The sequence below is a fragment of the Atractosteus spatula genome, chromosome 5 (genome assembly GCF_055471065.1).
Source record: "Atractosteus spatula isolate fAtrSpa1 chromosome 5, fAtrSpa1.hap1, whole genome shotgun sequence".
Lineage (NCBI taxonomy): Eukaryota > Metazoa > Chordata > Actinopteri > Semionotiformes > Lepisosteidae > Atractosteus > Atractosteus spatula.
The window spans coordinates 61,660,058-61,677,020 of record NC_142710.1 but is presented as its reverse complement, the minus strand read 5'-3'; the positions used below and the strand labels follow the sequence as shown (position 1 = coordinate 61,677,020).

The window sequence follows — 16,963 nt, the reverse complement described above, 5'->3', positions numbered from 1 at the left end:
TTATTCCAGCTCATGATTTCTTGACATATTAACTTTAAAATATATTTATTCATTTTCAAATATTTATACCATATGGAATTCCTTTACTAGCTTTATTCCTTTTATAGAAACGCAACTAACTTCTCACATATTTATACTCCTTATGAACTAATGTATTCCAAATATAGTGAGCATTAAACTAGTTTAAGAAACAGCAAAACAATGAAATGTTTATAATACTGTACTTATCACGACCACCAATTTACAAAAAGTTTTGTAAACAAATTTTCAAATATTTAAAATGCATTTCTGTACAGTGGCTAGTTCTAGTCCTTGAGTCCTCTGCATTTTCTAGAGACATACTGTATTTCTATTGAGAGCAAAAAATTAATGAAACAGTCGTTTTCTATAGGAAAATTAGCGCATAGAAGAGATTAGAATCCTAGAAAGCCTTCTGATTTCTTTGAAGAGAGGTGACTCGTCTTGTACAGTGCCAGTATAGTAAAAAATTCTCTTTGAAATTTTTTGTGGACTCTGTTAATAGTGATTAATTGACTAACCAATCAGGAATCAACATTTGCAGCATCACCACACTGATCGGTGGCGGTTGACCAGAAACAATATCTTCAGAACCAGAGGAATTTCTCATTTTGATCATATCTGCAAGCTCACCCATTTTAAATAGCGTATTGACTAAATGTCTGCATCCACCAAAATGACAACTAAAAAGTTACAAAGAACTTTAAGGGAACTTAACTTAAAAGCGACAGGACAATGCATCACAAGGTAATAAGTGGTTCACCCAGGTCTCAAATTCAGAATATTGCTTGCTTTTGTATTTAAAGGAGAAAATCTAATTCCATGAGTGAAAAAAGAACTCAGGGTTTCTTTAAACAATAGCAACAAGTATAAATTATTAAACTTTAATTAAACTATATCAGAAAAAAACCCTAATAGGTAAAGTTTTATGCTATATTTGTATGATTGAAATACATCTCACCCAATCTGAATTTCAGATGTACAGTAAGCTTGTGGCGCACCCAAACTAATATTTTGTGCATCATCTTCTGTAAGTTTTTTTGTTCGAAAGAGCTTTGATCTTTTTCACCTTTGTATTGCACATTGAATATTTGCTATATATAAACAGTCAGTTCTAATTCCTGTTACTATAGAAACACTAGGCAATCTGCAGTTCAGCGCTGAACTAAAGAAACTGGGACCTCCACCAAAAGAGAAATAAAGAAGACGCTGAACAAAAAGAACAGGGATGGAGAACATTTGCTCAAAGCCCCAACCTAACAGATGTAACAGCCACTGGCCACATATATGGTTTGTAGAGTATATACAGACTTCTGTTTGTCATGTAACTGTCACGCCCTCTGCAGCCAGAGGGCGCTCCTTCTCTGTCCTGTCCCTAGTTTCTGGTCTGCTGTCCTTCCTGTCTCTCTCTCTCCCTTGGGCTATATATTTCCGGGTCTTGCACTCTGTCCTCGCTCAGCATTGACGTTCGGATGTCCTGAGACCCGCCTAGCACCAGGGCGCCCCACGTCCGCTCCCTGAGGGCATAGGTTTCTATACGGCATTCCTGAACTCTTTGCACTAACGAGCCCGGGCCTTTTTCCCGTCTCGCCGCTACGCATATGGGTCTTTTTCCGCTCTCCTGCTCCCCACAGTTAGTCCCTTTGGACGTCCGTGACAGTAACTCACTGTTACACTGCACTGTTTGGCTGCTCATAGCACAATTAAGAACAGATGAATACAGGTAAATTGTAAATGAGGTCAAAAGCCCACTGCACAGTTGTAAAAGAAGCAAGCACATTTGAAAGGAAGTTGGAGCAGCCAAATTTACAGGGTTGTGTTCCAGACACCTACAGTATGACAATAGTTTAGAGTGAACAAGTGCCTACTAAGACACAAGTTAAGCTTTAACCTCTCCTTTCTCTTTAAATGCTTTATTTATTCTCCTTCATGAGAAAGTTAAAAATCTTACAGCTTTTTACCTGTACAATCAATACGGTAGCTATGGCTCCTGTGTTGCTGGTGTGAATGAAATGTGTTTATTCTGGAAGAAACAGTTTACTTTTATGTTCCTCAATGTACCTGTATTTGTACATGTCTTTTACAAAATTCTCCATATTAGAAATCGATCCAAATGTGTTAATGGACACAAATGCGTTAAGAGTTTTTTGTTACTGATCACGTTCATCCTTAAAAATAAGTTTTTTTTCCCAGAGTTTTCCCAAAGACAGAAATTGTTATGTAATAAAGAACAAGTAATAGGTTTATTCCCTGCTGAAAAGAGAAGAAAGAAAACACAATGCTTTGGCCGTGAGGCCTTCTTCAGGTGTGAGCTTGTTAATTAGACCTCTTTATTTTTCCAATGCTACAGCTTCAATAAATCTAATTTCTTCTCTACTTTTCTAAATTCGGTTTCTAATAAGTAATATCCCATGTCATAATACAGTTTACATTACAATAAACTCCTCATACAAGGACCAGTATAACCCTTAATTACATGTAAGAAGGCTGCCTTGGGCATACAGATAATATGGTAAATACATACCTATGCTATCGGACATACATGTCTTGTGGTATAATGTTCGACTTAGCAAATTAAACAAGCGTAAGGCTCATGTAGTTTTCAAGATCAGCAGGGAGTTAAAGGATGACCTTTGCAGCTGTTGTAAAGTATCCTGTGGCTTCTGATGTTTAGATTTATCCACTAGTATTTCAAACGGTTGACAAGAGAACATCTGTCTCGACTGCACAAAGACACAAGTGTAACAAAACAGAGAAAGCCCCAAAAATCTTAGAGGGTGTATCAATTTATTGAAGGGTACAATGACAGTCAAGGTCATTGAGACTAACCGTTCACTGCATCATTTGTAATCATACAGTAAGTGACCAGATCATAACAGGCAGTAGTGTGTTGTTCTAATTTTAGATTCTATAGAGAATTCTATATCTGTGTTATAGGATTCTGAAACTGTATTTTCTCCTACTACCTTCAGTTTTAAATTTGATGTTTATGTATTCAGTGCCATCAAACAATTTCCATAATAATAATGCATATACTATGTTTTTGGATAGTCAAAAACTAATCAAGACATTCATAAAGGATCATTTGCAGCGTTCAGCATCCCATCGTCTGATATTTGAAATGTATTACGCAATTTAAATGTAAAATAGAAATCAAAAGTGAACTTACTGCTATTTAAGGCTTATGTTAAGCTGCAGTTTTACAAACCTTGTCACAGAACATTCCGATGGCCTGAAACATGTGTCAGTAAGATACTTGCTCATAGAACAGAACATTCTACAAGAAGCGAGAAGCTCTTCATAAATATGTGACCAATGTGTTCACAGAGCGATTGTTTTTTTTTTTCAACAGCAGCAGACTAATTTAGAAACAATGCTCAATTCTGAAAATACTAAAACCACAGTACACTGCAGTGAGGAACAGTCCAATCCCAGCCACACAAGAAGGGGGCAATGCATCTCAAATCTAGACATTTACAGTGTGAGGAAAGTGGATGGTGCCTAATGCTATGTGATTTTCTTTTCCTCTCTCAAAAACGCCCACGCATGCCCACACATATACAGTATATTTAGCTTAAAATGCCTAAGGTCTCCAGAAGTGATATAAAAGAAGACAGTTCCCCAGCTTATATAAACAGTCGTTATAACACGTATGCAGCTGACACAAATTTGCCACAATACAACACCAGGCAAATCATGTGAAAAAAAATTAACCCTGGTAGGAGGTCAGTTGGTGGCGTCACTATTTTTCAGATTTATCAGCTTGAAAATTAACTGCTGAAGTTCAGTACATCTGAATTATTCATACATTACAGTTTCTTGAATACAATATTTTAGAAAAGTGATAAAATATGACACATTTACATTGGTTCCAACGTCAGAATGCTAAAATCTATGGTAACCTTTACCAGGGTAATTAAATCAAACACGTTTTTCTTCTCCGACTTCTCTTTGCTAACTTGTAAAGACATTCAAATGGAGCAGAATGATCTATAAGATCATTATCATTTCAAACCAAGTTACTTGCTTTTCTAGAGAAAACACATCAACCATAATTGCCTTTTTATTGAGCCTTTGATATGCAAGTTGTCACACAGAAAAAAAACAGATTCCAACCCTTCTACAGTGAAACATCCTGGGGTAGTCCAAATCACCATTGCACATCTTCTAGCAATTAATAATTGTATTTTTTTTTTACTTTTCAGGTATCTAATGAGCCCAAAGAATACAAACATCTGGATGCAAAAAAAAATAAAAAAGACTTTTCTTATGGTCTTTAAAAAAGACTTACTGGTTCTGAAATAAACACACGCATGGCTCCCTGAAGACTGCTTAATTAATCTAGAAATGCAGCATATGGATCTTCTCTCTTCCAAGAAAGCAGTGAACCACAGAAATTATAAAGAGCTTTTTTGTAAAATGTTGATCAGAATGTGTTTTTTTATTCAAAAGCTCTCTTTTTCTCCAGTTATTTAGGACTACTGTTGTACACTGGACATAGTGGGTATAAGAGAATCCTAATTAATTTTTACGGCAGCTTGTAACTTTATATTTTCACTCTTTGGCAATAATGGACATGGCTTTTGCTGTAAAAACAGCTTCATCTTCCCAGCCAGGAGAAGCTTTTGTAAATGAAGCCCTTCAAAATTAAGCCATACGTTTTCAGCTTTATAAATGCAACACAGTATTTTGGACTTTTTAGAGATCAAACTGATAATTGACTCTGCAATGGATGGGCGCGTAGAGATTCAATTCCGAAAACAGAACAGAAACTATCATCCTTAGAGGATGCTCAGTCATCTTTGAAGTCATTTTTTAAAAACTACTGCCAATATCAAGCAACGGTGCAGTCGAAGAACACCTGCCATCTCCCCAGTCTTCAAGCTCTACAGTGAGCATCAGCATATGGCAATGAGTGAGCTGACAACTGCATTTCCTTTTTCAGTGTGGCACCATTGCAATGAAATCTGTTTCTTCCATGCCTTCCCTACCTAGGGCTCTTCATTTTACATTCCGGGAACAACAGGCTCTTCCAACGCCCTGCTGTGTCCCCCAAAAGGTCATTTCCGCATTAACTCTTTCATTTTTTCAATAGAGTGAATGCTACTAAAAGTCACCCACTGTGAAAAGCTCTGAATTATTGACCACCGTACAATATATAAATGATAAAAGAGAAAATGACTTTCAAACAGAAAGACACCAAGGGCCCTTGTTCAGTCACTTCAGAGAGGTTTCACACCATGTGGAGGAAGGCAGCCTATTTTTACCTGAATGACACAATCTCCTTTTTTAACTATGGCATCAAACTAAAATGGATTTCCTGCAGCAGTGTGTGATAAGGGTCCTTTGGCTTCACTGTCTGACAGAAGAAAGTTTGGCCGTATGAATATTGCTTTTGCGTAGTGACTAAACCGCAAAGCCAACATCTGAGAGTACATCACACTTTCAAAGTACTCAAGAAAGAAATTGAACACCCCTAAAACAATAAAGAATTAAATGTATCAGACTGGATCCTTTATCACATTGTGCGACAGAAAAAAGATTTTGTTTGCGTTCGATTTTTTTTTCCCGTCTGATCTGTCCGGCTTGTTCAGTTGCTGTTGATTGCTCACCCCAGTGTTGACGCTTCTCTCTCTGCAGGTGATTCTTGTATCACCTGTGGCAAGTGCTGTGAAGTACTACTGTACATAATTGCAAGACCTTGTTTTTAATCTTATTATCAATCAATATAATAACTCCATATAAAACTTTATAAAACTGGTTTATTTTAGGAGTGGTACAAATGCATTGTCCATTTATCTTTTCAAGACATTTGCAATTAAGCTTAATTGACTAATTACTTTAACAGAAGAGGTGCAATTGACCACTTACCAAAATATCTTTAGATAGCATTCTCATAGTGTTGCCTCACATCTGGAATACTATATTGCATGTACTTGGAAACATTTTTTTGTTTTTTGGTATGGATTGTGATTCTAAGAAATGCTCATCAATTTAAGATTCCAATCTTACCAACCAGAATTACTGTAGAATGTTAGAATGAAGAAGCTTAAGAAGTGATGGGCTGGATGCTTAACCAGAAGAAAGGATAAACAGGCAGGACAAAGGAAGAAAAAAGGCAAGAAAAAAATCTGCAGGGAGGTTTCGTGGAAGAAACAAATTAAGAAATGAAGAAATTTGCAGTAGCAACATGGATAGTCAAAGTTAAGCTTCTTATGGTGAGCATCTATTCAGCTGTTCACTGAGAAGTGGTGATGATAAATTATAATATCTGCTTATAGAAAACACACATTACACAGGTGTTTTATACACAGGGTATAAGAATAAACTTAACACACACATGCTTTCAAAAACACTTCATATTGAAATGACTGTACAAAGCATATTTCTTATTGTGTCTTATTCAGGTACAGTGGCTTAAATTCTGCCTTGATAAAAAAAACAATGATACAGAAGAACACATTAAAAAATCTCCAGTAATAATCTGCAAATTCATTACTGAAGTTTCGCCTGTGCATGCTTTAATTGATGTTCTCTAAGGGATGTAGGGGCACTAACAAAAGCTACAGTATACAGTATAATTTCCTTTGATTAAATGAAAAATGAAAACAGTTTTTTGTCTGCTGCTGCTGCTGTTAGTCCATCAGTACTCATCTGGGTCAGAAAAAAAAAGAGTAGATGATTATCCAGAAATTTCCAAATTCTTTCTTAGGAGTGCTTAAAATTGGTCTTTTGTGCAGAGTGCACACAGTATGTGCTTCTGGCCATTGCTGTTCAAGTCACATTTCTTTTTCTTTACTACTGGTGTGCAAAGAGGCATGTATGATCCAGTAGACAGAAATACACTAAGCCTAAGGACTTACCAGTTATGTAAAGGGGGAAAAAACAACATTTTCACAGACAAAGTCTCAGCCTGAGTCTACAAGTCTGTATCATGTGTTTCTGAGCACAAGACCCTAAATAAGCCATAAAATCAGGCGACATTACCATGATTTTGGTGCAAGATTTGGTAACGTATTGAAGATATACTGTAGTTATTCTAATTAATGCAACTGATTCTGATTCCCTGCTCTGAATGCTAACAGTGTTTGGGCATTCCATTCTTTATCACTGTTGTCACAAATTACCAAGCCATAATTTCAGAGGCGAGAATCCGAAGCATTGCAACACTCATTTATGTCAAAATCAATAATAAAAAAAGAATATGTTTACCGTATGTCACTCATTACGCAACAACATACAATGAAATAACCATTAAAGACATTAAACCAATTCATTACTTCTTTTGCTAGCATTGAATCAAACCCTGCAAATTAGAAATCATATTGATTTGCTAATTGAATGCCTTTATTACAGAAAAAGGTAATTGCTGCAGGGTAAACAGTAACCAGCTGTCTAAGCAAACCACTACACACTTGGCAGTATGTGTCTTTTATTTTGGTTGGCAAGGTGACAATGAATTCTTCATGCAATTTTTTTTTCTTCTTAGCTTGGAGAATTCAGGGTCACTCTGCTAACTAATACAGTGTACTGTAAATAGAAAATCTGAAATAAATTACAATATTCAGATTATATTGTGGTAATTTACTCTGAAGTAAAAATTTACTTTAACATTAACGAATACCCTTGAAAAACAACTGTGGGGTACAGTATATTCTTCTAAAATTATGTGTACTATAAATATATTAAATAATTATTACAGCTTTCTGTTCAGTTCATTTCATTGTATTCCTAAAACTTACACAATATGTACAAAATGAGACATTTTTTGTAGAATACAATTTTAGTTTAGAGTCAAGTAAATAAAAAATCTATGTTAGGCAATCAAAACTACAGGTAGATCATTTTTTTAGGATTACATGAAAGATTATTTTTTAATACATTTTGGGAACTGAACACCAATGTATCCTAATGCAATAATTACATAGATATTGATTTTAATGGAAGATATAAATCTGAAGTTTATTCCATGTGCAAATACATGGAAGTCAAAAAAACAAAGTTTCAAATTCTTTCATAGGTTAAGCATTAAATACAGTATGTGCAATTGTTACAGGAGGCACCAATTGCATCCCTGTCTTCAGATAATTGTGGGTTCAAGTGTGCTGTCTTTTCTCTTTATCACTGATCAGCATAATGTAGTGGACAGACACTCAGCATTCCTCTGAAACTGTCTCAGAATGCCCATCAATGATTTAGACAGTGAGCATGACATCAGCATTTGAACTGCCCTCTTTGGCCTGTGACTCAAAGGTTTCAGAGACCAGATGACAGCAGGAACCTGAGATCAAAAGAATCCAATTCTGATCTTAGAAAACAAGTTAGATACCTGACAAGTATATACCTGACATTCAATAGAAACTATCCTTACCTGATTGGATGTTCTGATAGTGTCTTAAACATATTACGAATTTCAGCTATATCCACAAGAAATAATATTTTCTGTTTTCTATTTTATTTGAAAAAAGCATTATATTTTATATAAAATCATATTAACAAAACCCAGGTGAGAAAAATGAAGTGAGCTATTTTTATCCAAACTTAAACCACAATAGAACCAATATAATCTGTTCAAAACTGGAAAAAAATGTAAGCACTAAAAATATAAAACAGGTGAATATTGATTCAAAGGTTTTGTAAAAATCAGTGTACACTATGGCTAGTTTTTATAGATTTACTGCCATTAGGCTAACGTGGAGAAGATCCTGGTACAGTTTATGTTCTGAAAAATACAAAAAGATAAGCCCTTGCATCAGACTATTGTGATAGACAATATGTATTAAGAACATATACTCAAACAATGAAATTACGAAGCAGGCATCTATCTTGTTTATGGAAAAATGCAGAATAGTTTTTATAATTGGAAAGCATGTGCAAAGGTAAGCTTGAATATCGTAGACAATATGCAATAAAATGTGCTACAGCTGCTTGTGCTAATTTATCTGATTACACTTAAAAGTGTTAAGGAAAGAACAGTACAATTATATTAAAATTGTTGAGGAAGGACACTATTAATTCCATCAATAAAGATCTTTGGATCCTAGTATTTCCCTTGAAGTGTTGCTCAGGCCAGTGCAGACAGCCTATGTGTTACCAATAATTAAGTTACAAAATAGTATGTGAAATCAGCATGAAAAAAGAATAATACTTCATTTTAATCTAAAGATTGCTTGGAGTATAGTAGATCTGCATTTCGATACAATGTCCTCACAATGGAATCTTAACTAAAGATTACAGGAACAGTAAAAAATGAAAATATAAATGTAAAAAAATATATAAATCAAATTAAAAATACAGAATACAAACCATAATACATTTTCATCATATATTTAGACTATTATATTTATTTCTTGATATTTAGTTTTGTTCTCAAAGCATCATAGTAATTGCTTCAGTAACACATGAAGTTTGCTTGCAAGAAGCACAGAGTGAAAAAGACTATTCTAGTTTTTAATAAGTTATCAGTTAGACTCATTTAGTCCATACAAATGTTTTTTTCTATTTAAATGAAATTATCTCTAATGTCTACCTGCAAATACACATGCATCCACATGCCAAAACTTTAACTCTGCACCTAGAAAAGGTTTAGAGCATTGTTTTCTTTCAGAAAAACAATCATTTTAAGGCAGACAAAAAAGAGTAAAAGATGATTGTTTTCTGTCCGAAATATTTGGTTTAAAAGCTTCAAAATGAAGTCATAATTCCATTTCAATTTTCTTAGTTTTTTCTAGTTTCTTTTTTTTTTAGCTAATCAGGGAGCCATGATTACCAGATGAATAGCCAGTTGTAATTATGTAATGAGGTTGTGTGACATTCTCTGTCAGGACTGGGGAGCGACAGAAGCCGGAATGGTGTGGCTCAGTGAACACAAGCTCATGCTGACTTCAGCCCACATAAAAGAAAAGAAAATGAAAATGATATGGATATCAGAGCTATCCTCTGCCTTCCCAGGAGACAGATTATGACAACACAGGAAGCTGAGCATGAAGAGTGAGCTGAGGGCCTGCTTAGTCTTTTTTTTTTCAGGGAAACAGAATTTTCCTCAGTTCTTGGTATTAACAGATGGCTGGAGGATGGCTTGCTTCAAAACATAGAGGCAAAGTCTTGTAATACCCTTAATTCCGAATTTGAAAATGTAAAGTTCTCCTGCCAAGTACATTTTAACAGAAATGGGATACATTTTGTTGAATTAATTAACAGACTGCACTTTAGGAAATCTAAGGTATATCAAGGTTCCTACATTTAACTACAATATACCTGTATGTACTATACTGTACCTTGAAAAAATTGTTGGTTATTAAAATCTTTACCGACAGTGTCTGAAACATTCATGCATTATGTCATACAGTATGTTAGAAATCTGACACAATCTAGTGTAAATATTAATTATGACAATTAAATTGATTGTACTAACATACTGTAATGGAGTGTTCAGAGTGACAATAAGATCAAAATCCCCAGCCAAACTAGCTATATATATATTATATATACAGCATAATTAGCTATATTAATAAACATGTGGTTTTCCAATATTCTTGCAGGCTAGTGGAGAGTAACTTCCTGTTATCTGGTAGACTGATATTTTAATGGAATTCCTATAAACCAAACAAAAAAGTTTGAACTCTTCAATAACCAATGACAGGTTGATGCGCATTACATTATTATTTTTGGTGTCCCTTGCAAACTACACAGTTACTTTGGTTATTTTACGTTTCTTCATGCATTTCAACTTTAAGAAGCTTCACTGACTGTAATTAAGACCATGAGAGAAAAAAATGCAATTAAAATCATAGCATAAAACTAATCTTATCTTTTCTGCTATATTTTAAATGAAATAATTATACATTTGCCTAAAACATCAGGGGACTTGGGATGTATTCATTGTCCTCGCAATGAGTACTGTATATCCCCAGTCCCCTCATGTTTTACTTTTTGTTTTAGTTACTGTAAGGAAAACACTGCCTCAAAACAAGGATTTTCAAGGCTGATCTGCTATGATGCAATTTTATAAATAAGGAGATTAACATTGTAAATCCTTTCATTAAGCACACTTACATTTTTTTTCAAGGTCCAAGCTGGTTTTCTTTTTTGATTTCTGGTCTGTCTCCAGTAAAACTTCATACAGTATTTGCTCTAGCTAATATAAATAAGAATTTTTATATTTTTTACATTAGCTCATTAGTTTTATACTTTATGTACTCTACTATTGGTAGGCACAGTTTATTTACATTTTATCGCTTTAAGTCTTAAAAAGTGTGTATCTGTAGGGTAGGTTAGGACTCTCAAACTCAAACAGTGGCTTCATCACACTGACATGTCAGATAAACTCAAACCCTCACATATCAACCAATCAGGCAACCTAAGACCTCCATCAGAGAAAAGTTGCTAACTGAGCTCATAGGTTGATCTCTTGATACAGGTATTTTCCCCCGAGAGTCGCTCTGCATGCCTTAAATTTTATATACTTATTTCTTGCAGTCACAATATATAATGTTGTATCAAAATGAATAACTGAATGGCATACAATGCTAGTACTTTGTATGCCATGATCTGGTGTTGTTGCTCCACTTTACAGTTTGCTTGAGGTGCTTCCCATGAGGGACTTCTGCGTATTGTCCCAGAACTCAGAACTCCCCAGGCAGCAACTGCACTTTATGGAGAGTAAACTAAACTGTTTACCAGCGTTTATTTGTCTTTACTTCTTGAAACACTTTTGTATTAGAACCTCAATCCTACTTTTAGAAACATGACCCAGTAAAAAGCAACTATGATTTAAATCACAATTACTCACATAACCTTAATGCAAGTAACTTATCTCTGCATCAGGTGTGTAAAATAGTGAAGAAAGTCACCATATAGAGTGGGCAGAGTAAATGAAGCATCTGTCTTGAATCCGTACTAGTCTTAAGCAGCCATTTTCAAGGTCACAGGAACTGTTTCTTAGACCTTCAGGGCGGCTATTTTTTCCAGTGATCTAAATATGAGCATGATGAGCTTGGCAGTATAATTAATTGCAATAATTACACACAAGGTAACTGGGGAAAAGACCACCATTTAGGCAGAAGTCCATAATTAATGCCATCAAGGAATACTACCAAAAAAGGGGCTCTATTCAATTTTGTGGATTTTCTGCTGAGCTAATAATATTAACCTACTAAGTGTGGTTTCAGGATTACATTTGACTAGTTGTGAGGGATGATATATATTTCTTCTTCACATAATACATTGTCATGGATACTTATTGACTTTGAGTTTTACAATTAATTAATTTAACTAATTTATAGCAATTACACTAAAAACACCTTGCCTCTCATCCTTTGCCCTTTTTCATGTTCATTCCTTTATGTAATTCTTTTTTAAAAGTGACAAAATGTGAAAATCCAGAAAAAACATGAGTACATACAGTATTTTTGTGTCAAAGTAGACTGCAATATGACAAGCAGTTAGAAATGTTCTATTTTGATGGCAACTGTCGCTCAATCTGTAGTAAAATCCTGACAAGAGCCTCCCAATCAGTTCAGAGAAGAGCAATCAGGTATATTCTTGTGCTCAAGAAATGGCCCACACTGTCGGCATACAGTAAACTCAAGTGAATCATTTTAGTTTTGAACAGAGAATCCCGAATATGGGAATCATGTGGACGTGATCAAAGTATCCAAAATCATCAAGGGCATGTTCAAACATAACCCTGTGGAAGTCTTAAGAGCTAACAGTGAGAAACAAACTAAAGAACACAAAAGGAAAGCCATATTTAATATTACATATATATATTAAATTCATACTTCACAATAACACATAAAATGCATACCAAAGCTATTGCTGGATACTCTTTACTAAAGTAATACTTACCTACTGCACTCATTTCTAAATCCGCTATCCATGACAAAAATGTCTGAATGAGAAAAATAGTCAGCAGAATTCATACTGTACAGTACATACGTAAAACTGAATCAGCCGCAGAGAGTTCATTTAGTGTCAACAAGACAGATGGCATAATGAATCTCGAGACCCAGGGGAGAAGATTATCCTGACATTTACCAGTGATAGTTTTGATAGTGACACAGGTGGCGCACAAAACCGCCCAAAGAACTTGTCTGGAACCAGCTGGAACAGAAGTGGCCAGCAGATCACACAGCCCTAAAACCGGAAAATCCTTGGCCCAGCAGAAAGCCTGCAATGCCACACATCTCCACAAAGACACTACTGTACGTCGGTACAACATTTGCCCATGTTCTCCAAGGCCAGCTCTGTTTTTTCTATTGGACGTTTTAAGATTAAGACAGCTTCTTTAAGATTCCTAAACCAGTCGTATACAGTACAGCAGTTTAAGGGGTTTGCAAAATACACTAGTTAATGCATATTTCTCAGACGCGCTATAACCCTTCAAACTGTTATTGTGATTTGTGTGTTTTTCTCTGTAGAGATGTTTTCCTATGGACAAGGAAATGTTGTCTAAAGCCCCCACATAAACCACAAAAGCCTCGGTAACTCCAAAGGTCTCCCTTTGGGAAAAGTGAATTGTCAGAGCATCCTCTTATGAGTATTCAAGAGCATTAAAGAAAAGGAAGGCCTTGTCCAACTATATAGCACAAACATCAGTATCGGTATTTATAACGTGCCTATATTCTTTTAATGTACTTTACAAAAATAATTGAGCAATTTCTAACACAAATTTAACAGATTATTTTACTCTTTTGTGCTAACACTACATTTTACTACAGGCTGTAGCATCTAAGCACCTAACAGGCACATTCCAAAAACTGCCCTTGAACTATATCACATAGAAATATTTCTGCTTTGATGACTTTTGGGCAATCATGAGAAGACTTGCTTTTGTCGTTTTTGAAACAGATGGCAAAATGGGTGATTCCAATTACTGCTATATGGGACCTTCTCTTCCACAGAACAGGGTGGAATATAGGACACATCCCATGTTGACTATGTTTTAAGTGCATTTTGATTAACTTCTAAGACCTTTGGTTGCTTCTATTTTAAAGCATTATGCTTTAGGGGCTATGCTAATTTGGAATATATACATATTGACTTGATAATATGATTCTTTCATAGAGTAGTCTAATGCACAACTTCATTTATAATATATCAAGGGATACTAGTTAAAATTAGCTATTAAATTTTTTTCTCTCACTCATGCCTTTAGGTGTTTAAAATCACAATTCTTCATTGAGAGAAATAATTAAATACTCCTCAGTGGATCAATTAATATCAGGTTAATAGGTCACGTTTGAGGGTGTGTATTGAACCATTACAGTCTAGTAAAACTCTGAAGCGTTCCCAGGTCTTTTGAGAAAAATATGAAAATAAAATCGACATCAGTTTCCTTCAAAGCACTACTGCTGCTATGCTGTATTAGCAGAGTGGGTTGAACTAAATCAAGCAAACGACAGAATGAAATGATTTTTTTCTGAAACCTAGCATCATGGGCAACAGCAGCCGATAAAGAAAAAGAAACGTTTTCCACCTACCAGGATCTTAGTGGTGTAAGCACTGTTGATAGCAATGGCATTGACTAGAATATCCAATGTTTTAGCAGGTAGGGAATCAGGGTCTGGGATTTCTTTGTAGTGGACATCCCCGATGTAGGCCTGGACAACGGTCATCCTGTTCGTCGTGAGAGTCCCCGTCTTGTCAGAGCAGATTGCTGTCGCGTTACCCATCGTCTCACACGCGTCCAAGTGTCGCACCAAGTTGTTATCCTTCATCATTTTCTGTTAAAAAATTAAATTAATATTGCAGTACAGATGTAAAATTTTAGTGCTAGTGTTTAGTGTCTGACTGCATGTAGTATTTTCACATCCATTTGACATCACAAAGAGAAACTTTATCATATCATTTCTACACGAAGTTCTTGTTGGTAAAGTAAAAAGATGCATTGTGTTCATTTCCTACATCATTTTGAATCTGTTACTCTGTTTTGTTAAATAGTAAAGAAGAGCAAATCTTATTTTTAAAGAGATTCATAGATTGCTTGAAGTGATTAAACCACTCTTCTTTGATTTCTGTGGCACGGTAAAGGCAGCGATGGGTCTGTGGCATTTTTTATACAGGGTGAGCTGTTGACGTTTCCTTTAATTGTGTATACAACAGAAAACACAAGGCATAATACCTTCACAGAGTAGGCCAGTGAGATGGTGACAGCCAAAGGAAGACCTTCAGGGACAGCAACTACCAGGACTGTGACCCCAATGATGAAAAACTTGACAAAGTACTGGATGTACACTGGAGTACATTCAGGCAGCCACTGTCTCTTCTGCATTACAAAGTTCTCGATGGCAAAGTACAGCACTAGAATGATGACTGTGATAGCTGACATCACCAGACCTGAAATCCACCAAAACATTTTGTTAAATGACTATACTGTATAACAGTATAATACTGTAGTCTAATTCCCTTAGGTGTAGTTCACACAAACACAGGATAGTACCAGGGCTATAGATTCTTAATGTAATCTTTTAGGTGAACATTTTAAGACCACAGTTATTAAAATGCAGGAACATTCTTAGAAAGAGAGACTTTATAACAATCTACCTTAAGCTACTTTGAGTTCAGTATACTGTAGATTTACAGTGCCTTTTAATTTCTGTTTTCCAGTGTCTGGCTTTTCTGGCTCTGTCTAAAATACTGTTGCACATATGAGGTGGCTCTGAAAGATGTTCATGGAAGAAGGTCTTAGAGTCAACTATTCTGGAGAAGAACAAAAATCCTTTCTCTTATAAATGTGTAAGTATGGCCATTCTGCAATGGGTTGAGGAATTGGTCACTGTTATTTACTGTGACCTGATACAGTACCCATACCAGAAGCAAGTCAATAATAGATGCATGCAGATCCATTTTCACAGCTTATTTTCTAACCCTGGAGTTTTATGATAGATGGATTTTTTACAAGAAACATTATATCGATTAATGTCTTTCGTCACGTTTTTGTAGAATCAGTTAACTCTTGGTTACAGTCTGTTGCTGGAATGCTAAATGGAAATACTGTAAATGTATTGGTCTAAAAATAATGAAAAACAAAACAGAAAAGCAAAAAGAAGAAAAAAACAGCACAACAGAGAAAAAAAGGGATGGGGGAGTACAGTATATACAGTATGGTTTGATTTTCCACATTTTGCTTTTTTAAAATTTCCTTTTAATTGTATTGTCAGGCTTTTTTCAGTCTTCATGCATAATACATTGTCAAGATTAATTAATACAATTGAGGTGCTTTTCCCACGTTAGGATGGATTTATAAACGTTATCAATTAATCAGTATGACAACTTCTCATAAGGAGCCATTTACCAAAAGAAGAATTTCGTGCACATAGGTATTTCCCTTTCAGAGCTAGGTTTATTTAATTTGCTTGCTTGCTTATGTTTGTACTTCTCCATGGATGTTTCCCTTCATTCTGTTACACTATGTGTCTATATAGTAACCCAAATTTTCCAAATTTGTCCTAACCCTACCTAGGAGAGGAAAGAAGTACAGAAATAATTTAATAAGTCAACCAATTCCATTGACACACTTTCAAAAACTTACTAAAATATTAAATGTGTTTATTAAAATAGTCCAAAACATGTCTACAGTCAATATTTGTAGAGTGTCAAACAATTAATCATTTGTCATCATCTCATACAGAACTTAAAACACATCCAAACTCTAGCCTCCATGAAAAATTTGCGGTCATTACACTAGGTAAACCGCACATCCAAAATGATGAATGTGAATTGTTCAAAGAACATAATAAATGTCTCACTGATTTTTATGAAGCTTGAAAAATTCTGGGATCCATAAAAAGCCTGTTGTACAAACCTAGCTAATTAAAAAATGGTGTACCATCAAGAAGAAAGCTACTGTACCATTTTGTAAGAAACACTGGGGGTAGGCCATTCAAATTTGTATACTCTAGGGGACACATCTTTAACAATGTGTAGAAAACACCTCCAAATA

The 16,963-nt window shown here is 35.2% G+C and overlaps 1 protein-coding gene across 3 annotated transcripts in view; it reads right to left on the bottom strand.

Annotated features, from left to right (window-relative positions):
* Positions 1–16,963, bottom strand: part of atp2b2 (ATPase plasma membrane Ca2+ transporting 2) — an 83,792-nt gene that overhangs the window by 21,588 nt on the left and 45,241 nt on the right. For all 3 annotated transcript variants that reach the window (XM_088916542.1, XM_088916543.1, XM_088916544.1), the window contains 2 exons: positions 15,143–15,357; positions 14,502–14,744 (listed from right to left, as the gene is read on the bottom strand). In XM_088916542.1, coding sequence (XP_088772668.1) covers positions 14,502–14,744; positions 15,143–15,357 — 458 coding nt within the window. The remainder of the gene's footprint in view (positions 1–14,501; positions 14,745–15,142; positions 15,358–16,963) is intronic.